The 21,977-nt window shown below is 40.3% G+C and overlaps 5 protein-coding genes across 7 annotated transcripts; 3 read left to right on the forward strand and 2 right to left on the reverse strand.

Moving 5' to 3' along the window:
* The first annotated feature begins 1,155 nt into the window (after positions 1-1,155).
* Positions 1,156-7,243, forward strand: LOC131890039 (potassium channel subfamily K member 6-like). Its single transcript, XM_059239310.1, has 8 exons — positions 1,156-1,381; positions 4,212-4,465; positions 4,959-5,093; positions 5,369-5,512; positions 5,574-5,779; positions 5,983-6,175; positions 6,245-6,477; positions 6,766-7,243. The coding sequence occupies exons 2-8, from the start codon at positions 4,327-4,329 to the stop codon at positions 6,865-6,867; spliced, it is 1,152 nt and encodes a 383-aa protein (XP_059095293.1). The 5' UTR covers positions 1,156-1,381; positions 4,212-4,326; the 3' UTR covers positions 6,868-7,243.
* A 1,007-nt stretch (positions 7,244-8,250) lies between these two features.
* Positions 8,251-10,544, forward strand: LOC131890112 (influenza virus NS1A-binding protein-like). Its single transcript, XM_059239392.1, has 4 exons — positions 8,251-8,628; positions 9,672-9,784; positions 9,867-10,136; positions 10,205-10,544. Exons 1-4 carry the CDS (start codon positions 8,384-8,386, stop codon positions 10,507-10,509), a joined length of 933 nt encoding a protein of 310 aa, XP_059095375.1. The 5' UTR covers positions 8,251-8,383; the 3' UTR covers positions 10,510-10,544.
* LOC131890109 (uncharacterized) lies at positions 10,482-13,169 on the reverse strand. Its single transcript, XM_059239387.1, has 2 exons — positions 12,665-13,169; positions 10,482-12,600 (listed from the first exon to the last, which is right to left on the reverse strand). The coding sequence occupies exons 1-2, from the start codon at positions 13,106-13,108 to the stop codon at positions 10,501-10,503; spliced, it is 2,544 nt and encodes an 847-aa protein (XP_059095370.1). The 5' UTR covers positions 13,109-13,169; the 3' UTR covers positions 10,482-10,500.
* A 106-nt stretch (positions 13,170-13,275) lies between these two features.
* LOC131890110 (sodium channel protein Nach-like) lies at positions 13,276-18,765 on the reverse strand. 3 transcript variants are annotated; one of them, XM_059239389.1, is made up of 10 exons: positions 18,658-18,752; positions 15,767-16,012; positions 15,511-15,616; positions 15,209-15,449; positions 14,897-15,139; positions 14,561-14,828; positions 14,129-14,221; positions 13,652-14,045; positions 13,493-13,584; positions 13,276-13,427 (listed from the first exon to the last, which is right to left on the reverse strand). In XM_059239389.1, exons 4-10 carry the CDS (start codon positions 15,359-15,361, stop codon positions 13,315-13,317), a joined length of 1,356 nt encoding a protein of 451 aa, XP_059095372.1. In that variant the 5' UTR covers positions 15,362-15,449; positions 15,511-15,616; positions 15,767-16,012; positions 18,658-18,752; the 3' UTR covers positions 13,276-13,314. The 3 variants fall into 3 exon arrangements, with proteins under 3 accessions (XP_059095372.1, XP_059095373.1, XP_059095371.1); XM_059239390.1 differs by lacking the exon at positions 15,767-16,012 and having other exon boundaries at positions 18,658-18,765; XM_059239388.1 differs by having other exon boundaries at positions 15,511-16,012; positions 18,658-18,755.
* LOC131890111 (uncharacterized) lies at positions 18,707-21,352 on the forward strand. Its single transcript, XM_059239391.1, has 6 exons — positions 18,707-19,178; positions 19,988-20,129; positions 20,201-20,431; positions 20,536-20,661; positions 20,916-21,110; positions 21,188-21,352. The coding sequence occupies exons 1-6, from the start codon at positions 18,957-18,959 to the stop codon at positions 21,325-21,327; spliced, it is 1,056 nt and encodes a 351-aa protein (XP_059095374.1). The 5' UTR covers positions 18,707-18,956; the 3' UTR covers positions 21,328-21,352.
* Positions 21,353-21,977: the final 625 nt, after the last annotated feature.

Below are 21,977 nucleotides of genomic sequence, written 5' to 3' on the forward strand. Positions count from 1 at the left end.
CAGATTCGTCAACAAGGCACAATCGATGGTTTTATTTTCAAAAAAGCTCTCAGGTTTGGTTCTTTATCTGCCAACTTAATGTAAGCTCTACGTTGGACCCAAAAGAATCTTTTCCAATTAGCCTATTCCAAGTCAAACGGAGAATCAAAAAAGAAACCCAAGACTGATTTGATTAGCCGATCTTCCATTACCAAAGTTCTCTCCAGCATTGTGGATAATTGGTCCATCTTGTAATGAGAATGCACCCAGGTTCGATGCTGAAATTGATTCCCAGTGATTCAATTGAAGTATCGAGAAGGTCCACGTTACACCTCATGAAATTGCTGAGCAAAGAGAGGCCCTTCCCTCCTTCCTTTCTAGAAGGCCAGAGCAGACCCATTAGAATGCTGAGAGGGCCTTTGTCCCCTCGTTCCTGCTCATCCTACTCAGTTTCCCGCACTGACTCGCTAGAAAGAAGGTCTCAAAACGGAAAGGAAAGCGAAGCCCTCGACCAGCACCAATCAACTCTTAACTTCGCACAGATATCCAAGTATGTGAAGCACATGATTAGTTTTAAATAGAATTTATTCTATTCCTATATTACTCCTTGATAACCTTGATAACAATATGTGCATTTATTATAGTTATCACTTCATAAAAAGCATTATTGTCAAAGTTTTCATCCCCTAAAAATATTAAGTTAGACTTGCGCAAGTTTTGGACTTTGTTGGTGGATCAGATATTAAAGTAATATGAACGTTGAATAAAAGTGGAAAAAAAATCATCTCGAAGTGCTGGGGATTGGTTACATTCTCAATAGCGGTTGTTCAATAAATGCAATAATGTTACGTGGCGTGGTTGAATTGCTAGATAGACCTTGTAACAACAATCGTGGAGAACCACTGGGTTTAGTATTGATCCTGAGAATTATTGTAACTCGTTCATAACGAGACAGTATCGTAAGCTACCAAAAGACCTGAAAAAGAAAAGGAAGAGAAGAGACAAGCATGACCTTCTAATCTACAAAGTAATCCATTTCTGTGAACCAAGGCAAGCTAAGCGAAAGGTCGTTGGAACTGAAAGCAAGTTGGAACCACTCAAGGACTCAACAGAGGAGGCAGAGAAGGAGAAAGAGAGGCGAGTAAGTGAGTGAGTTTGAGGCTTTGTACACGGCTGTGATCCACCACCAAGAGGAGAGAGACGTGTAAAGAAGGAATGAACGAGCAGAGCAAACTGCGGGAATAACAGCTGGATTTGGTTAGGATTGTGGATTTTGCACGCGAGAAAGAGTGTCGTCTTGGTCTCAGTCCAAATGGAGACGTGATCCATGGAAATCCTGGTGAAATTTGAACATGATAACCAGCCGGTGACCTTTGGATATAACCGAAAACTATTGGTTCAAGTAAGTTCTGATCATGATGTGTGTTGGTTTCATGAAATGAAGAAAGCTAATCATAATAAGGATTAAATCAAAAGCAAAATAAAGATAATGCCAGAAAAGTAGCTCAATAAACGACTCTAGATAGTAGTTAGTGATAAGACGTCATCAAAATTGTGACATTTGAGTAACTGTTCGCAGATTTACAGAGCTAACTCATTAAAAGAGGCCAAACAATGGACCTTGAGCTCATGAATAACTCATTAAAGCTTAATGGAACCAATCTTGGGAAGATTTTAAGCTCAAAATTGCTCAATTTTCTCTCCTCGAACGATCATGTTTTTAGTCTGTTCCTTTAAAGGATCGGACTTTTTATTGGTTTTGAGTGAGTCAATCAACTCGATGCGATCCGTTTCATTAAAAATACCAGTCGATTGGCATTCGAAAATTGCGTTTTATTTCTCAAGGTAAAAAGATAAGCTTTGAACGCATGGAGACAAAATTGATCAAATGGCCTTATCCTCTAATCTTATAGCAAGACTTTATACAGTTTTGTTATGGGATGGTCTCAACTAACAAGTATGGCAAATCAAACGTACTTATGAATATGTTGCAACGAATAGAGCCTAATCATTATATGAGGGATAAAAGATAGGGCAAATTTCCCATTTTCTAAATTCAATCAGCCGTTTTTGCAACTTTTTCAACTTTTTCGACTCTTTGTTTGTCTTGATTTCACCTTTTAGATCTCCGGTATTTTCTCAACCTTTTTAACCCATTTGGAGACTTTTTGTTTGCTTTCTTATAGCATGGTCAGATGAAGAATTAAATTCTCAGTTTTTGGCAAATATGTCAAGTTTAAATCTTTTTTGCCTGCTATAGGATGTTTAACTTTTTTTGTATGCTTGGAAAAGTCAGGAAAAGGGAGCTGCAGTTAAGTAAATCGTACTTTTATACATCCTTTGAAAGATCCCATCTTTGGACAGAGGCGGCAACGGAAGAATCATCAATTCCTTTACTTATTGATAATAATAATGATAATAAATTTTATTGTGACTCTCGGTCATGTCAGCTTGTAAAATGAATGAAGGTGGGTGCATATATCTTACACACAAATATGCTAGAATAAAAGAGTAAAATGGTTAATATGATAAAATAGCAAACTTAAAATTGGTTGTTCTTGCTCTTGAGTTGGGTGTGGGTTGTCAAATTTGAACTGAATCAAATGTCTGTGTTAAGAGTTATAAGCTCTTCAAACTCATCCTAAGTAGGACAAAAAAATGAAATGAAACCTTAAAAGAGTGTCCTAATGTCTTATATGGCAAGGCTACAACTTTAATATATTTTATTCTTTTGCTGTTGTTTTTATAAGGAAAAACCGGAGTTTTTTTCCAGTAGATTCAAATTTCTTTCGAATATGAACAGAAAAATGACAAAAAAATCAATGAACAATATCGTGGCAAATAATGTTGTTATCCAAACATTTCGTAACGGAAAATAAACGCCGCAAAGGCGAGGAAAATTATTTTTTTGCTACTTTCACAGCTTTTAGTGTTTTCCCCATTTTCCGCATTTTACCATTTTTTTCACGTTTTTACAACCTTTTTTCGGATTTACGAATTTTTCCACATTACAAAAAAAGTGTTATCCAAAAAGGCAATTTTGGTTTCAAGAATCATGAATAAGTTTTCAATATAAAAATGAAGCTAAAGGCAACATAATGATTCAACCAGAAAAGCAACCGTATGAACAGTTTTAGAGTTACTTGGCGTTTTGAGTATTGGAATAAAAACAAGTTCATATTTTCTTCAATTCATTGTCATATTCCAAGATCAATACCAATCAATTCTTACATACATTGACGTACGTTAAACAGTAAAAATCGTTTGGATATTACCTTTATCTTGACCACTTTGTACCTAATGTGTAACAGGTCCAAATTCATTTATTGACCACAAATAATTTATCGGATAAGTAATTGGTTCTATCATTTTCGCCCCAAGTTCGGTTTCGTAAGTACGTTTAAATGAAGACACTCACTGTGAAAGTACTTTTATTCAAGAACGACGGACTCTGTTTCAACCACTCGTTTCGAGAGCCCTCCGGATATTTCCTTAGAAAAAAGAAACATCTGAGCCTTTTGGCCTTGTCAGCTCTGCTTTGTTTAGACTCTAAGTGCTATCATATTGCCCACAAACGCATATCAAGCCATAAATAGGTGAACAATAAGGATGTATGTTTTCACTTGCCACACATTTAATTTGTGTGGATTAGGGACCTTTTTCTATCGGATTAGATAAGGTTTCGACGGTATGGATTAGGTTTCGCCTCTCATTCAGTTTTTGGAAATAACAAGATCTTCATTTCTGTTATCTTTGGTAAACCCAAAGGGTTCGGGAAAATACCAAGATCAAATCACATATTGTGGCCCTTCATTAAGGGCCAAATCTTCGAATGAAGCGATAGAGCGAGACTGCAGGCGAAGCCATCTTGACCAATGAATTTTGACAATTCTATGTCAAGACTCAAAATTCCTAAAGTACCTTTGGACAATTGTACATATTTGAGAATTAGTCTTTTAATCAATATTGCTATATGCGAACATGACTACTGTGATCGAAAAATATTTACTTAGTGATGAAATGGGAATACTGCATGAGTTATAATATCTAACAATAGTATGAACATTGAGAATTTTAGTCTAATGTCCAATATTTCTACTCTTGCTCCATAGGAGGTCACTTAATTTTGTCACTGCAGGCTTCTGAGACGTAATTACATCTTTCTCGGATATTAGCCGTTTGTTCCTCTCTTCATTTACCCAAGCTGAATTCCAATCTAAATTACGTTCCAGCTCAATTCCTCATCAAAAACACGGAACGTCGAGAGGGATCTCCACTATCACAAGCAATCTCAAGGATACCAGTAACAATTACTGGGTTGGGATCTACCGTTGTACGTGCATTGTTATGGCTCGCATGTTGTCATTGGATAAGACCACGCTGAAGAAGCCTGGTCCTGGATCAGAAATGGGAACAGGATCTGTGGCCGGGAATGGAGACGATGACCTTGGAATGCAACAATCAAACTGGAGGCTTCTCGGATTAAGTATGAATCACTCGAGCACTGTACACTCAAAATAAATGAGATCGCCATTCGCCATTGCCATAGATGTATTTACTCAATAACGGCGTGTCCATATGGCTGCAAATTGCACGTTTGCTTCAAGCCAATGTCGAGAGCACGCCCTCTGAGACGATTTCGTCAATGTGGCATGGCTTTAAATTATGTAACAGTTATTTCTGATATCTAGGTGCTTTCTTGAGCATGTTGTAACGCTCGGTTACGAAAGGCTGAATTTGCTAGAATGAAACACTTCTGAACATCAAAGAACTTTGCTCAGTTTAGGAGCACGCCAAGAGGCATTCGGTTATCTAGGGATCAGCCTTAAGTGGTTCCAGAAGCGGTTTTCCATAACAATGTCATCTAATTACGAGAGGGCTGGTTCTCATTATAACGTGGAGTTCAAGTGTGATAATGAAAAAGCGAGGCTGCCAAGCATCCTCGGTGGATTCCTGTTTCATGGTTCACTCATTTTCAGGCTTCTTTTTCTTGTTTTACTTGGCCATGGGCGCGTCCGTTTTCTCAGCCATCGAAGGACCAATAGAGAGCGAGGCAGTGAAATCTCTCGAGGAAAAGCAATCTGCCTTCTTGAAAAAGTTTCCATGCATTGAAGGTAAGATATGTTGAACGTTCTCTTTTTCAATAATGGGCCCATTTCTCAAATCAGGGTAGTGTTGATTACCACAAAAAGACTCTAGTACATCGTCTAAGCCTGATAACCTTATGATCCCCATTCTTCAAATTGTTTTTATCATTATTTGATAAAAGTCTATCCATCCAGGAAGGCATCTTATTAGAGCCATGCTATTGAGTAGAAGAGAAACCATTGTCGAATTAAAAAAAGCCCATTCGTCAAAACAATGTTGAACCATTTCATTGCCTTTCCAGCCCATGATCTTGAGGAACTTATGTCAGATGTTGTGGATGCCAACAACCGTGGTGTGTCCCTGGGTTGGAACGGATCAGTGAGCGTTCCATCTTGGAGTTTTGGACAATCGTTCTTTTTCTCCAGTACCGTTATCACCACCATTGGTAAACATGCTACGCTTTAGCACACCTGTTTATTAGTTTTAATATAATTTCAAAATTCCAGGCTATGGCCACCAATCTCCTTTGTCTTCAGAGGGCAAGGTGTTTTGCATCATCTATGCCCTGATCGGAATTCCCATGACTTTGATTCTCTTCTCGGCCGTGTTAGAAAGGCTCCAAATTCCCGTTCAGTTCTTGTTGGATCTGATGAAGTCTAAAATTGGTCATCTTTATCAACCAATATACGTCTATCTGATCCACTTTACGTTTGTGAGTAGCCTCCATGGAATCTGAAACTGAAAGAAAAATTTCCAGGACTGCCATCAGGGTGGGCATTTCATTTTGAGCACGTTTGTCATGGTGCCAAAAGGAAAGTAAATCATTAACACCCAATTTCAAATACTTTTAAAATACCCAAAATAAAAATTAGATGCTCTTGTCCAAGAATACTGTTCATGTCTAATTAATTTCAGATCGTGTGCTTAGTCATTTTTCTGATGTTTCTACTTCCGGCTGCAGTGTTTACCACCTTGGAATCCAATTGGAACTATTTGGACTCCCTGTATTATTGCTTTATTTCCCTCACCACAATTGGTCTCGGCGACTTTATCCCCGGAGATTCCCCAGGACAAGCACTTAGACCCGTCTACAAAGCTTGCACAACCTGTGAGTAAATTGATGGGTCTCTCAAAATTAACCTTGACCACCAAGTGACAATCAACTTTATGTTTTCAGTCTACCTTTTGGCCGGAGTGGTGTCCATGATGTTATTGCTAACAATATTCTATAACATCCCCCAATGCAATTTCAAGTTGTTCTTCTTGTTGAGGCCAGGTGGATGCTGCTCCAGTAACAATGGACGAGGACCTGGACAAAACGGCGGAGAAAGGGTGGATCCAGAGCGCATTCGACTCCAGTCATCTAGTTCTGGTCCCAAATACACCCAACACCTGGAAGATCCAGAGGGAGTAAGTTTTTAAATTGTAAACTGCTCCCTTTAAAAAGTCAAATTCATAGGATTTAAAGAGCCATAAGCCTACTCGACAACATAAATATAGTACACTGAACGTTCCCAATGATCTCTTTGTAGCTTTTTCTAACCTCCTGTGGTGTGAATTGTGAAAATGCTTTTCTGTGTTGTAAAATATCTGTGATATTTTTCGTATGTGAATTACAGATTAAAAAGCACAAATCCTCTTATTAAATAAGAGATGTCAAGGAGACACTTCTATATCAGGCCACGTTTTTCATTTTAGAATTCTCGAAGGACCAGAGTAATCCGAGCCAAATCTCGACCGTGCGAGGATTCGCCTTCCCCAACTGAAGAAGAACCAAGCTCCTTCTCTGGCCAGAACTAATATAGATTTTGCCCGATGAAAGGGACAGCCTCGGATTAGTGACCTCATCAACTTTGAAATGAGTTCGTTACCTAACCGACTGAAATCCATATCAACCGCCATATCTGCATTTATGTTGGAATGTCTAATCATGCGCTTATCCTTGTAAAAAGATTGCATTAGTTGATGTGTTATCCAGTGTATATGTCACCTTGTGTGTAGAGATCAATGTACAGCTTCCCACAATCAACAAACTATGAAATACTCTATTTTGAACCCAGGAAACCAAGATGATTTCAAACATTGCTATTGAGATAATCCACGTGAAATTAATGTTAAAAAAGTTCAAAATCTGTCCATGTTGATAAAAGCTTAAATAAAATGTCCTCCAACTGAACTCGCGCGCTCCTTTCTTCGACTTTCGTTTTATATAATAGATCATCATGATCAAAATAAATTATCATTCCACCCTTGGGAGTGACAGCAGGTTCGTCCATTTAAGATGTTAAAGCAGCAACTCATACTGTAATTTAAATGCTACAAAGAAGCTCGGACAAAGCTGGCCCGGGCATTGCTGATTGGAAAGTGGTGGCTCTACCAATACGCTATGGCTGTTAGACTTACTATTGAAGACTAGAACATATTGTTACTGATCTTCTGATATTTTAGCTTTCACGTTGAGCAGAAATTACAGAGGTTTAGCGGTTCGAATGGCGCAATCAGAAGTAAACCGGTTGGTGCAACACTGTAGAATTTCTGCTCGACAAACGAACAACATTTTTTGTCGGAGTCTACCAATGAGTCAATCGAAGTCGATCGATTCTTTGTATTCGGTCTTTATATTTGCCGCACGAAATTCTCAATTATTTCCAAGCATTTTTGGGGGATTTTGATATTTTTTTAAATCACCACGTAAAACTTAGATCCTCGAAGCAGTCGCCCCTTATTTCATTTAATACACAAATTACTTGGCGATGGTCAATTGTTCGATCATCACTTGCTTTGATGATGTCACCGCAAAATGTTGCCAATAACAACAGGATATTACAATTTATAACAACAAAAGATTAGTGATGCCTCTCGATGACTTCAGTTTCAATGGATACTGGACAAACAACATCCTTCAAAATGAAGGAGAAGATCATAAATCTGCCTTTAAATCAAGTTGCAGTAGCAATTCCTGGAATGTTGGAGGAACTCTGTGATTTACATGATTTAAGACAACACGCTTTTGAGAAGCTGACCGTTCTTTCACCTGGCTATATGAGGAAAGGTCAGCTTCGTTAAAACCAGTTTGAAGCGTCAATTTTGCATCACTGGCAAGTTTGTTTGCTGGTACCAGCGCTTGCCTAAATGTCCGAATAGTTGTGCAAACTAACATTCATTCGCGGCCGTTTTAACGCCATCATGGGATTATTAAACAAAACTAATAACAACATCGCTATCGTCATCAGTTTGATAAGGAGTTGTGCTCATCAAACATGATTTGAGTTGTAGTTCGGAGTGCAAGCACTTTATTCGAAATTGTTTTCCGAACATGATTTGGATCATTCCGGTGCTCCTGATCTTTATTCCAGGGACAGTGAAGGGGTCCATTCTCGTTTTGGGAGGGACTGGGACCGCCAGCTCGTACCTGAGCTCCGTAGAATTAATCACCGGGAACGGTACGAACTGTCTTTTCCCTAACTTGACGCAAGGAAGATACGGAGCAGTGGCCGAGAATTTGAATGGCATCATCTACGTTTGCGGAGGTTTCACGGAGGAGGATCCATTCAATTCGAGGTATTCGTAAGAATCAAAGCAATGGTCAAAGGTCATTTTATGTGTTCACAGAAAAAAACTTAGCTGCCTCATGGGGGGACTTAAGGTCAGACCATGGAGGTCTCAATGTAACGTGTAACGTCTTCCATGGGCTGACTTACGTTATTATTCTTAATGAAATTACAGTTATGGAACGGTCTATGTTCTGCGAGTAATTGAAATTCAATCAGTTATGGTTCTTTTTTTTTAATGCGCGTCACATTTGTTAATGATTTCGACCATGTCATAATACAGACGGTAATGCCTTATTAAACTATCATGCAATTACCCAAAAACACCGTGGCGTTTTCCAGCCCTTAAAATCATAATGAACGACTTTGGTGCCATTGCTTTATGAAATTCTATTTCAGGTTAGAAACCTAGATGCCCACTAACAAATCATAAACTATGATCGCTCAAATCTATTTGGTAGAAATCGGGAGTGCACCTAGAACTTTTGAATACAAATGAGGATATGATCTATTGAAGTTGCGATTGAATAGATCATATACTCGTTAGTTCACATCCTAACTCACACCCATCCAAAAAGTACGGAAGAACATGAGATCAGCTGGACAACGCGTTTCAGCGCGTCCACTCCCAAAACCCCAAAATAAAAAGAACTTTGCAACCAGAGCCTCAGTCATATGAAACCAATCGCCCACAGAACTAACACAAGAACAAGCGACGACATCCTTCAAAAAAAGTAGTGAAAGGTTTTTTATGCTGAAGAACACATTGAGGGACATCTATTTTCAATTTCCTTGTTGAAAAACAATCAACCAGTTAGACATAACTATCGTTTATTAGATTTCTTTATTGTCTTTAGTTGCTCGATTTCATTTCGTATGCATGAACCTGAATTTGAAAAAATAAGATAAAACGTTCAAAACGAGGCTTTTGGGCTAAGGTTGCAAGACCGTCGTAAGCACATGGGAGAAGTGTAGTTTCTGCTAAGAATGAGCCTCGAGTTACCTAATTATGTTTGCCCTTTTTGCCCCAACCTAATCACAAGCGTCTTTCAGAACTTGTGAGGAGTTCGGCTTCCATAATAACACTTGGTCCAAGAGCATCCCAATGAGCGTAGGAAGAGGTTTCCCATCCAGTGCTTTTGTCCTTAGCACAATGGTCGTCTTGGGTAAGGTACAAATCCTCCTAAGTCTGACAATCTACTTTTGAAAAACATCAAGAATGAAAGTGATCTGTAACCAAATCCTTAGGAGGCGAAAATTCTGGCGGACAAATATCATCAACAGAGTATTTGGATCGTGAGGCAGGCTATTGGATGGAAGGCGTGACAATGAGCTCTAACGTGGAAGCGGCGTGTTCGGTGGCCATTTCCGAGTCTAGCCTGGTAATTGTGGGCGGTACTAGTGGCTCGTTCCTGTCCAAAGTGGAACTCTTTGATATTGAAACGTACGAGTGGACTCGCCTTTCCGATCTTCGCCGTGGCCGTTATGATCATGGATGCTTATTAGCCGATGTGAACGGTAAGAATAACGCAGGATTGCTTTAGTTTAGTTATGGCTTAACGTTTAAAGCTTCTCTCCTGCAATAGGAACTCTAGGGGTGATTGTTACGGGAGGTCAAGTTTCTTCAGGGGCCACATCAACGGTTGAGTTTTTGAATCTCAAGACCTGGGAATGGAGCGACCTTCCAAGTCTGAATTCCCCTCGATCAGGTCATGAGATGGGTCTTTTAGGCGGGTATCCAACCGTCTTGGGCGGATACTTTTCGGGAGTTACAGAACAGTTCATAAATGGATCTTGGATTCAAACCCCAGAGAATAATCTTCGTGTGGAACGAGCGTGGTTTAGCAAAGTGGCGGTGGGCAATTTAAGTTGCGATGATGTATTACATTAAGATAACAATAAATAGAAGACCTAATGCTATTAACCACAAACATAGGAATACAGATGGGGTTCCACAAGTCATGCCATCATGTCTCAAAGTCACTTTCGCCGCATCTGCGCTCCGACAAGGATAATGGTCATCAGTCAGGCAATTCTGACCGCCAGAATCTTTGCCTACAATCTTCATAAAGATTGGCCGACATCGGGTGATGCTTTTACCCTGACATGGTTTATCCCAACTAAGAGTCAACCTCCTGGAGCCTGAATTGCCTCCATTGATTGAGTTGCATTGCTCATCCAACTCAAACAGATCGTTGTCAAACACGTCGTAGAACTCGTTGAGTGTAATCTCCTCCGGACTTGCTCGGCTCCAACAAATCTCAGCCGAGTTGAACTCAACCTCTATGATAACTTGAAGTTTGTACGATTTGAGAAAGTATCGCGGATGAATGCGAAAGTAGCGTTGGGTATTGGGCAGAACATACAAGATGACTTCGTGCAGGCGCTCAGGATCGTACGAGTTCCCATCAGGATCACAATTGGAATACTGAATCTGTCCTGGCAGTTGAGCTATCCTCTGTCCCAAGCGTCTTCCGTCGACCTCCGCTCGTTGCTCTTGATTAATGGAACTCAAGGTGATCACGTCATATTCGGGGAAGAGTACGTATTTGGAGAAGCTGTTGGCATCAACCCATCGTGTGGCCACAAGAAGCCTCACATCCGGAAAGGATTGCCGCAGTCCATAAATAGCGTTATGCAGCGCTCTCTCATCCGTGGTGGACATTCGGGTAAATAGAACCATGACTATTACCTGGGCCTTGCCGTATGATAGATCATTGGCTTCGTCACGATCCCTTCTTCGGGCGCTCAATCTGGACGCTGCGGCCTCTAAAGCCTTCAAAGGATCGCTGTCGCCAGTTTGAGGTATACGAGTAGACAGAATATCGCATGCTAGTTGAGCTTTATTATGAGAATCTTCGGAACTGAGGAGAACAGTCCCTCTCTTGCCTTCACTGAGTTCAAAATGGCTTCCAGCTTGGATGATCACGTCTTCATGGTTGTCATCTCTTACCCTGGTGTTCCAGATGTCCAATTCGATGGCCAAGCTTGCCGCAACTTGCTTCATAAACACCTCATCCTCGATGGAATAGATGGAGGTGTCTAGAATCATGGCTACATCGGCATATCCGGCTGAAGGGAACTTTTCATCGATAGGAGGAACATTAAATTTCCCTGAATCAAAAGATCTTTCTCGCTTTCGTTTCTCTGCACATTCCCCAAATTGATCTAAACTCGCGTCCAGTTCATTCATCTTGGACTCCAATTGATGTTTGGCCGATTCTATAGATGCACGAATTGCAGTCACATCCATTGACACAAGTAACAAAATATGCTTGAGTTCCATGCCAAAAATAAGAGCCTGCTCCTTCAACTTGGTCCCGTCCAAATAGCGGCGATAGTTTGCATACCGGTCACAAGATGAGTAGCTCACATCATGAGACACCATTCCTCCCACTGAATAATATCTATCCACAATTTGAGACAAAGTGAACTCGGACTTGGCTTGCCACTCATCTGCAAACTTGCCCATAATCAGTCCATCCACGCCACCATTGATTTCTGCCACAGTGAGATGAGAGTACATGGCATCTGTTCCAACCAAGCGCATATAGAATTCTCTGGGACATAATGTGGAGTTGAAGTATCCATCCGGACCCACGAATTGTCCGTCCCTCCGTTTCAGCAGGCTTGTTTGCCCAAGATCTGAAGCCAATGTCGCGGCCCAAGCGTTGTCCACTTGTCCGTTGGACCAATCTACATATTGGGGCTCCAATCCGGCAGCCAACCCAGAAAGCATGGTACCGGCTGCCACTGGACCAGCAGGACTCCAAATGACACCCATTTCCCACGGGGATCGGCTGATTGGTTTCCTCTCCTCACAATTTCCTGGGTTGTTATTCCATCCACCGGGAGACATTCCATAGGGAGGACGAAAACCCCAATAACCATTCCCATTGTTGTTGTAATTGTCGTTCCAAAAGACCTCGTCGTCGCGAAAGGTAGTGTTCACCGAGTAAGATAGCATCCAATGAAGAGAACACTATAATGAAAAAAATGCTATAAGCCATGGACAAAAAGAACGTACAAGCTGTTCTAAGACTCACAGACTCCTCTTTGGTTAAAACATCCGTTGGAAAATCATCTCTGTTCCCGCTGATGAGCAATCGAACCAAAGCCATTTTCGAGAACGAATTGACTAGATCCAATTTGTACGGAACAGCTCCTGTGAAGCTCGTATCGATGCACCGGTCATATTGGATCCCGTCGAATCGGTATTTGTGAATCAATGTGGCGGCTAAATGTCCGGGGTTCCAGTTTGTCAACCTGGGGTCCAACTCGATTTTGCGAATCAAAGACACCAAAGAATCTACACTAGAGGGAAGACGATGATATCTGTCCCACACATCGCGGTCTTTGTAGCACTCGAGAATGTCATGGGGAATCATTAGGTTCTCATTATTAAAATAAGATCTATCTAACGCATATTGACCGGTTTCACCACGCACCAATGCAAGTACATAAGTCAAAAACAGGAAACTCCATTCCATGATGGATGAACTTCGAAAGCTTCGCTGTTTTGATTTTGTCACCCAATGGGAATCGGGAGAAAATGATTAAATCCGTGCGATAACACGTTATCGCCAATCCCATTCATCCGATATGAAAGATAAGACAATGTATTGTAGGCGTCATTTGGCACCTTAAAAACATGAGGTACGAATGAATGTGCCGAACTTTATTGTCCATTTCATGCTTAATTACAAATTGGTAGCTTGCACGGGAGTAGTTTGATACAGAAGAAAACGATCTCGATCAGGCTTATGAAACTACAACCTAAGCAAAGCCCAAGAAGACCTCCAATGTTACCTGGAACGCAAGCAAATCATTTATGTCAAAACCAACAGGCACACAGGCATAACTCAGAATCTTACAGATTAGAGATTGGAGCGTGTAGGAGACATCCCGTTCAATTGAAGAAAAATATTTTTCCGAAAATATTAATCTGGCAGAGATGATATTTGCCCTTGGGAATGAATGACAAGCAGCGTGTTAATGTAAGTATTTTGAGACCGGAATGGAATCAATCGTACCTGGTATAGTCGTATATGACTTCTTCCACATGACGCCTGTCGCTGACTGAAAGATTTAATGCTTGCAAACAGGGTTTCAGATGTGGAACAGTCGTATTGCATTGCCGGTGTACTTCTTGGAACGTTTTATCGCAAAGTCTTGCCCTCGAGTACAGCTCGTACTCGTCATCCGCAAACATATCCAACGTCTCACAAAGTTTATCGTTGATAGGCCTTCCAAAAAAATTCAATAGGCAGGAAAGCTTGTCGTCTGGAGTGGGCTCACGTCCACAGAGAGCTTGAAATCCGGGGGTAGCTCCTGTGGAGATCTCCAACGAGATCTGATCCTCTTGACAAGGTGCTAAGCATTGAGAGGGACATCCCGCTGCACTAATCACATCCGATGTATTGTAACCTATCCAAAACGATACCAAGATAGGGGCACGCACGCGCACGTAAGTGTTACCATTCTAATTTGTGCCTAACATCAGATCTCACCATTTTCTAAACATTCAAGGTATTCTGTTTCTGATCTCCATGCGAGACTGCCAGTGAGTGTGCATTCTTTGTAGTTGGAGGAATTTCCAAAACCTTAAGTAGTGAAAAGGGAAGGTTCAATGATCAATTTGACTTCAATTATAATAGGACTAGAGACCAGATCTGAAAAGAAATCTCGAAAACAAAAACATTGGAAAACAGCTTCGGGGGCGATTTTTGGCAATGGGGCGCCCGTTATGAGGACAAATCTTTGGTTTTCTTATCCTAATGTTTTTGGGCTCACCTTCCAACCTCCAACTAACATTCAAAATAAATAACTTACAAATTAAATAACTTGCAAATAATTGGGACTCTAAGGGCAAAGATGAAAGAACTGATGGCATTACAGAAGAATGGTAAAATAGAAGAAAGCTACAACCAAAAAATGCTAACCCCTGTAGATTCCAATGCAGCCGCATTTTTCCTTGAATTGATTGATGATCTGGTCGGTGTAGCAATTGTCTTGAGTGTAGACGTCAAAATTGTCCAATGTGATTTCGTCTTGAAACACACAATTCCGGATTTTGATCGATTTTTCACGAGCGTCGTCAGTGGTGAAGATCTTGACAAGTTTCATATTCACGTAAGCCGTTGCTCCCGGAGAAATTGCGGTGAATTTGGACAACATATTCGGATAACTCCCTCGGGGTATTGCTCGGAACTGAATCAAACCATTGAATGATGCTTGCGGCACTCTGAATTACTCGAGAAATTTGGGGCCGTTCTTACCACTATCCCCTCAAAGTAGCAATTTGGCATCATGTAGTTGTAAGATTCGATATCGAAGATAACGTCCAAGCCCATGAGGCCGACGATGCCACCAGACTCTGCATCTGCATTGGCATTCATCACTTCCATCACATCCAATTGGCAGCACCACCCCATGTCCGTGATGACCTGGGTGATAAAAGATTGGCAATCTATCCCATAAAAAGTGCAGGTTCTCATGAAATGTGAGCAAGATTGGGCATACTAGAAAAGAGTAAGAAATTTATTATGTGTACCGTATGTTGACATTTTTGATGGAAAAAGCTCCTTCACCTGTTTGTAATCTAAGACAGTTCGAATATCAGCATCAGTTTTGTTGGCCTTTTTGGCCTTCTCTCTGCTCAAGACGTTGTTAGGGCAAAAAGTAACGACAGGGAAATCTTCCAAGTTGAGCGGTGAATTGGTCGAATTCACTTGGATCCTCATTGGACTTGTCCAAAACTCGGTCAAGGTTGAATCAGCAAAGATGACCAGAACAATCACACAAATCGCCACAACGTTGATCCAGATCACCCTAATGGTAGTGAGATGCGTAAAGCAAGATATGCAAGTCCCAAGTGCGAAAAAAACGTTACCTTGTCCGTCCATGTTTACGTAAATATTTGAGACCGTGAAGAGAGGTCTCCTCAAAGAAGCTACCGTCGTCCTTCTTGGTTTCCAAATCAGTGCTATGTTTTTTATCTGGAAAAACAGCCATGGCCTAGCAACACAGGATCTGCGTACGGTAATATTTCAAAGTGGTAAAAAAGGCTGGTCCACTCCTTATTTCTTACACATGCCTAGGCCTATTGAGCAATCCTAACTGACGCTCTTCCTAATTGTAACACCCACCTTTTGTAGAAAATTAGAGCCTCCACGTTTCTTGGAACTCAAAATCATAATCGATGATGATAGAGAACATGCACAACCTATGCCACACAAGCAGTCATTTCCTCCACTTATGTTCGTACAACGGGTATTCGAGTAGTTATGTAAACCAAATGTAAATAAGCGGCCTTTGAGTGACGTTCCAAGGTTAGCGACAAGGTCATCAACGTAAATGGTTTGCCAGGATATAAACAAGGCGCTCTTGATTAACTGCAATCGCAAGAAAAAATAGAAACGACGAATGGCACTCGCTCCACGAATGTCTATCAAGTTTTAAACCGAAAACGCGGCTACGGAATCGAAAGTCATGATAAAGGCTTTTGACTTATTCTAGAATATCATGCATTTAAAAGCTGACATTGTGCGTGCCCATTAGCTTTGTTAGACCCTTCAAGGGCCCTGCTGCCTAAAATAGTGACAGTTACCATTAAAAGCTCCTTCATCAACAACATCTTGAGGGTAACTACTATTTCGCTATTTGTGGTCTAAGTCACTACTATTTATACGGGCATGGGAAAATATTCCTATGCCTTGTCGGTTCCAAAAAAATGTCCATTATAATTTTCATATGCAAGTCATTTGTATTTAAAAAAAAAGAAGGACAAAGTAGGACAGCCCACATAATAGAAAATGATTTGTTCAACAAACCATTGATACAGAGAGGATTTAGTGTAACCAAGTGGTCTAAGGGGTCTAAAATACATTTCAAATTGGAGTTGAATCGATCTATTTATCATTGAAATGGTTTTGGAATAAAGTTTTCACATAATAGTTCGGGAGGCTCAAACTCTTAGCCTTTTCTGGAGATTTTCTGTTGTTTCATCTAAAATGAAATGAAGAAGCATGAAAAAGTTTGGCAGAGAACGCACAAATTCAGACGACATTTGCGTTCATTATGGATTTTATATGAGGTGTTAAAAAATTTCTACACTAGAGTGGTGAGGATCAAACCCTGATGCCGGATGAAGGGGAGTTGTTTGTCACAATTACATATTCCCTTTCCATATCTGCAGGGTGTAACTAAATTGAGCGAGTTTGAACTAAAGGCGTTTTTACGATTTTTTTTGAGATATCGTCTTTTCAATGACAATAGTTTTGTCTCATTGCCGCACGACTCTTGTCATGATATTCTTGGCTGAGGTGCAATTCAAGGTTTATCAACCTAAGAATGTCATCCTGAACCAGTAAGAGGCGCGCAAAGCAACCAAAAGGAAAGGCAAGAGTTACTCGGGACATAAATAATGTCATGAAAAGGCCATATGTATCTCTTGATCGTGGACATTGTTTCTGTGGAAACTGAAGAAAAGTGAACAGGCTCCGTGAGGCAAGGTTATCGATTTTTTTTTATTTGGTTTGGTTTTTCATGGGCTCATCTAACCGCTACAGGGAATGTAATCCCCAGTACTATTAAAATGAAAGGTTATAATTTGCTATTTATTACCTTTCAATCTTTATATGAAATTTGGTATACCAACGAATTTGAGTTGGCAGACCGAACTAGTCCTTGAATGTAGGGTTGATCTGGAATGCCATCTAAAAAGTTGTCAAAGTCTGACTTAAATCCTACTACCGGATCAACAAGGCCAACGTATTCTCTGCGAATATTAGAAGGAAGCAAATTAAACAATGAAGGAGCCCGAGGTGATTAGTTTCCTTCTCGATAGAAGCAAAGATATAAAGTATATTAGTTAAAGCACGGACAACTGAAGAAATGGACACACAATTGACGTGAAATTTTGATATCTTCTCAACCGTTATAGAACTTAGGTATGTCAATCAAAGTTAGGTAGTAAAGATTGTTGGGACGAATATCGAGCACCCTGAGCCCGATAATACGACAAAAACGATATCAGCTGAAAATGTATAAACAATACAAGGGTGCGAAAAAATAATATATATATTGACCACGTGCTAGAATCAACGACAGGGGATTTAGATTTTTATTGAAAATTAGATCGCTGTAAAAGGCAAAAACAAAGATTATAATCAAATTGACTTACAGCCCAGTTTGGATCAGCCTCATTAGACAGACGGTTTTACATTTAAACGAACCCCTTCACAACCAAATGTTTTAAGAATAACTGGCCCGTAATCACATTTTTTTCAATTTCTTTGTTTACTCAGGTACTCTGAAAATGGACTTATAGTTGCTCTGACCCAAAGTGGAGTGGTTTTGGCGGGATCAGAGTTGGGAGTGCTACTAAATTCTAGTAGTCTGCGACAATGGTCGAGGGTTCCTTTAGTGGCATACGTGATGTTAAGTTGGTGTTCCTCAGGGTTTCATAACTGTCCATTTTAATATGTTAATAGTTATTTCAGTGTCTTTCACGCTGATGATAGAAATTAGCGTGTCATAGGTATGCAAGATACCATTCGTCCGTTCGTTAGAGTTACTTAAAATCTCCCTCCACCAAATTCCCAAAATCAGGGTGCTTGACTACATTTGTATAAATTTCTTTTACTTCACATGGCAAATTGATAGGTTATGTAGAATAACCCTCCATTTTGGGGTCAAAAGTGTCAGACCATGACAGCTCTTTTCTATTCTAGCTTTCTCTTCGAGGTTTAGCCGTTAAAATGACCTTTGGATGGTCGCTTTCCTTCATTTGACCCGCTCAAACCCTAAGAAGGACTTCCAATTCGTAAGAAGTGAAAAGCCAGCGGTGTTGGCATTTTGCTTGTGAAATCAGCCCTTGAAAACACGATTGATCAACATTATTTTAGCTCACTGACTGAATTGGAAACCGATAAGATAAACAATCGTAGCTGAAAGCCTAGCTGAAATGCTTATGCCTCCATGAACTTCGCCCTTCTTAGTCTGCGTATTTGTGTAGTATGGAAGTACTCGTACGTACGTTTCCGCCTAGCCACAGCTCAGATTCCCTGGCTCACAGACTCACATGCAATAATGCATGGCAACCAACAAGTTTCTCTTCTCAAGTCTTGTTAGATCAACTGCCGTGTTACGTAAGGAGATGGGTGCTGAGCCAGCTACCTTGGATGTTATCAGATGACGCTGCAAGCACTCGTCCAACCAGAGCTGTTGGGCTGTGGAAAGAGGATCGATTCGGATTCAAGAACAGACAGTGTACTTGTTTTCCATTTGTGATTAGGTGTTCTTACAAGTAGTGTCACTGCTCAACCTCAATACATTATGGGTCTCTATCGGCAATTGTTCTGGAAAGCCTTGGAATATGGCCTTCTTCCGGATTATCTATTGAGATATAAGATCCATGGCGCTTTAGCGGGCGAGATTGCAGAGCTTGGTGCGGGCGGAGTGGAAGCTCAATCCCAACGAATGAGGAAGTTCTTGGAAGACATTCGATCTATGCCTATTGCCATCAACCAAGCGGATGCTAATAAACAACATTATGAGGTGAGTGAACCATCAATGGATATGAAAAGTTGCAAGTCTCTCGTGAACTTCAATAGGACTTTGTGGTGCACATGAAATATATCTTTTAGTCTTCAACTTGACCAAATCTCGATAGTTTCGTAAAATTTGGCAAACACCAAGGGAATTCAATCGACTTGTATATGTAGAAATTGGCTAACGCACAAAAAATGTTGCTTAAAGTGACATTAAACTGGTCATAATTGCTAATTGTTATTTCATGCCTTCAAATCATATGAACTAATAGTTAGCCATTGGGTAGATATTTGCATCTGAATTTGTCGTTTCTAATTCTACGATTTAAGTTTTGTCTTTTTCTTATGACTAACCTAAAAGTACTTCCTTGTTGCGTTTTTGGGAGTAATCTAACCGATATGTGTTTTGCTTTTACTATTCAGAAATCTTCAAATATTCATATAGCAATTCCTTGAGACGCTAAATTCACCTCTAATATCCTATCTTCATCAAAGTCATCCTCTTGGTTTTTCAAGATGAAATGCGTCTTGAGCAAAATATACCTTGTGTTAATAAAGTGCCGAAATACACTGAATTGTTTCCGATTGCTTCTGTCAACCTTTTTCAGTTGAAATAAGAGCTTTTTAAGCCTTTTAAGCCTCATAGACATGCTTTAAGCCGAGTAGGACATGCTTCAGCAATAATCATGAACGATTATGTTGTTAAGCATTAAAATAGTGGGGAAAATAGTGGGGAGGGGGAAGATATTGGGCTAGGCATTAAACTGTTACGTTTTACTGAATGGATAAAACATTTTTTGCTAATTTTGATTTTAGGTTCCACCGGAATTTTATCGCATTGCTCTTGGGCCCAGGATGAAATATTCCAGTTGTTATTTCCCCGAAGGCAACGAAACCTTAGGCGAGGCGGAAAACAAAATGTTTGAGCTTTATTGCGAACGAGCTCAACTTAAAGATGGTCAGAGGGACTATTTTACAATGACCTCTACCAGATAAGTTTTCTTTATCAACTGATTTGGACATTTTTAGGCATGACCATGCTCGATTTGGGTTGTGGATGGGGAAGTTTGACCTTGTATCTGGCCGAAAAGTTCCCCAATTCCCAAATCTTCGCCTTGAGTAATTCAACTGGACAAAAGACTTATATCCACGAAGAGGCCCAAAGTCGTGGATTCAAAAATGTAGATGTTTACGTTGGCGATATTTCGGTATTTCAGCGTGAGGACTTTGGCAATAAGTTAGACAGAGTCTTATCCATTGGTAAGTGATCAGCGTAGCTTTATCCATTTGTGTTTGATTTCCTTGACGTTTAAACGCGGGTGTCTTGCTCCTGAATGATGCAGCCAATCTTCATTGTTTTACAGAGATGTTTGAGCATATGAAAAACTACGAAAAGTTGCTGCAGAAGATCGCGGGTTGGCTCAAGCCGGAGGGAAAGCTATTCGTTCATATTTTCACCCACAAGATATTTGCCTATCATTTCACCAAAGGTACGTTGGCCATTTCATGACGTTCAATACATGACGTTTTTTCCTATATTATGATTGTTTGTTCAATCGAAATGAAGATCATTGTTGAAGCAGAAGCTCGTATGATCCTTTTTAGTTATCATTAATTAAGATGATTGACTTGCTTTTGTTCAATCAATCATGCCACAATTGTTACTATCATTCTACCTATAATCTTTGTTCAGAGTTATTTTTTTGGGGACTACGCATTTTTTACCATTCATTGCTTGATGCAGGGTGGATGGCCAAAACTTTCTTTACCGGAGGCACAATGCCTAGTCACGAGTTATTGGTCCATTTTCAAGACCATGTCAAATTGGAGGACATCTGGAAGGTCAATGGCGTACATTACGCCAAAACATTGGACGCATGGTTGGAGAAGTTAGACCGAAACCAGGACATCTTGAGACCAATAATTGAATCGACATACGGTATGATGGACACAGAGCTCTCCTGTATCTGATTGAGCACATGCAATGTACTAAAAGTGTTGGGTTTGACTTTTCAGGGCAAGACAACTACGTCAAATGGTACATCGGTTGGAGGATGTTCTTTGTCATTTGCTCGGAAACGTTTGCTTTCGATCAAGGAAATGAGTGGAATGTTTCGCATTATTTGTTTGCCAAAAGGCAGTTAAACAAGCAATAATAAGATAGATTTTAAGCAAACCTTACCCTTTCTTCAGTCTGGCAGTCTTTTTGATCAGTTTCGTTGGTGGTCTCCGCTTTTTAATCAAAGATCTGAGGCAGGTGAATATATAGATGTACATACATGCTTTACACTACTTTATACCGTCCAGTGTGACAAGGCAGCTCTCTGTATGCTTAGAATGCCTGATCGCTTAGACATTTACCTCAGTCTTATGTTACTGGGTGAGGCTACTTGGAGTCGAGTCGTGAGGTGGGGTGGCTTTGGAGGAACAAACAGTTCAATATCAGTAGAATAAAAACGGTAATTGACGTTTCCTTTTCTCACTTTCACTGTCACAATAGTGTAATTGTGTTTTGGTTCTTTTCCTTCAACAAATTTATGATTCGTTACGCGAGTTGATCCGAGAACTAAACATGGTAGACCTTGGACACAAGGAAGCGACAACCTTCTGTGATCACCAAACCTTACTCGTAAATTTAGGCCGAAAACTAGTGGCATGTGGTATAAGCCGTTCCTGTTGACTTAATTATTAAATATTCCCAAAATGATGAGAAGAACGGAGAATGGGCCTAACCCAAAACTTCAATAGGGAAGACTAGTTGAGAGCAAATGTAATCATGTCAACCTGTAAGTCCAATGGCAAATCT

Source organism: Tigriopus californicus, chromosome 11, assembly GCF_007210705.1.
Source record: "Tigriopus californicus strain San Diego chromosome 11, Tcal_SD_v2.1, whole genome shotgun sequence".
In the NCBI taxonomy this organism is placed as follows: Eukaryota; Metazoa; Arthropoda; class Copepoda; order Harpacticoida; family Harpacticidae; genus Tigriopus; species Tigriopus californicus.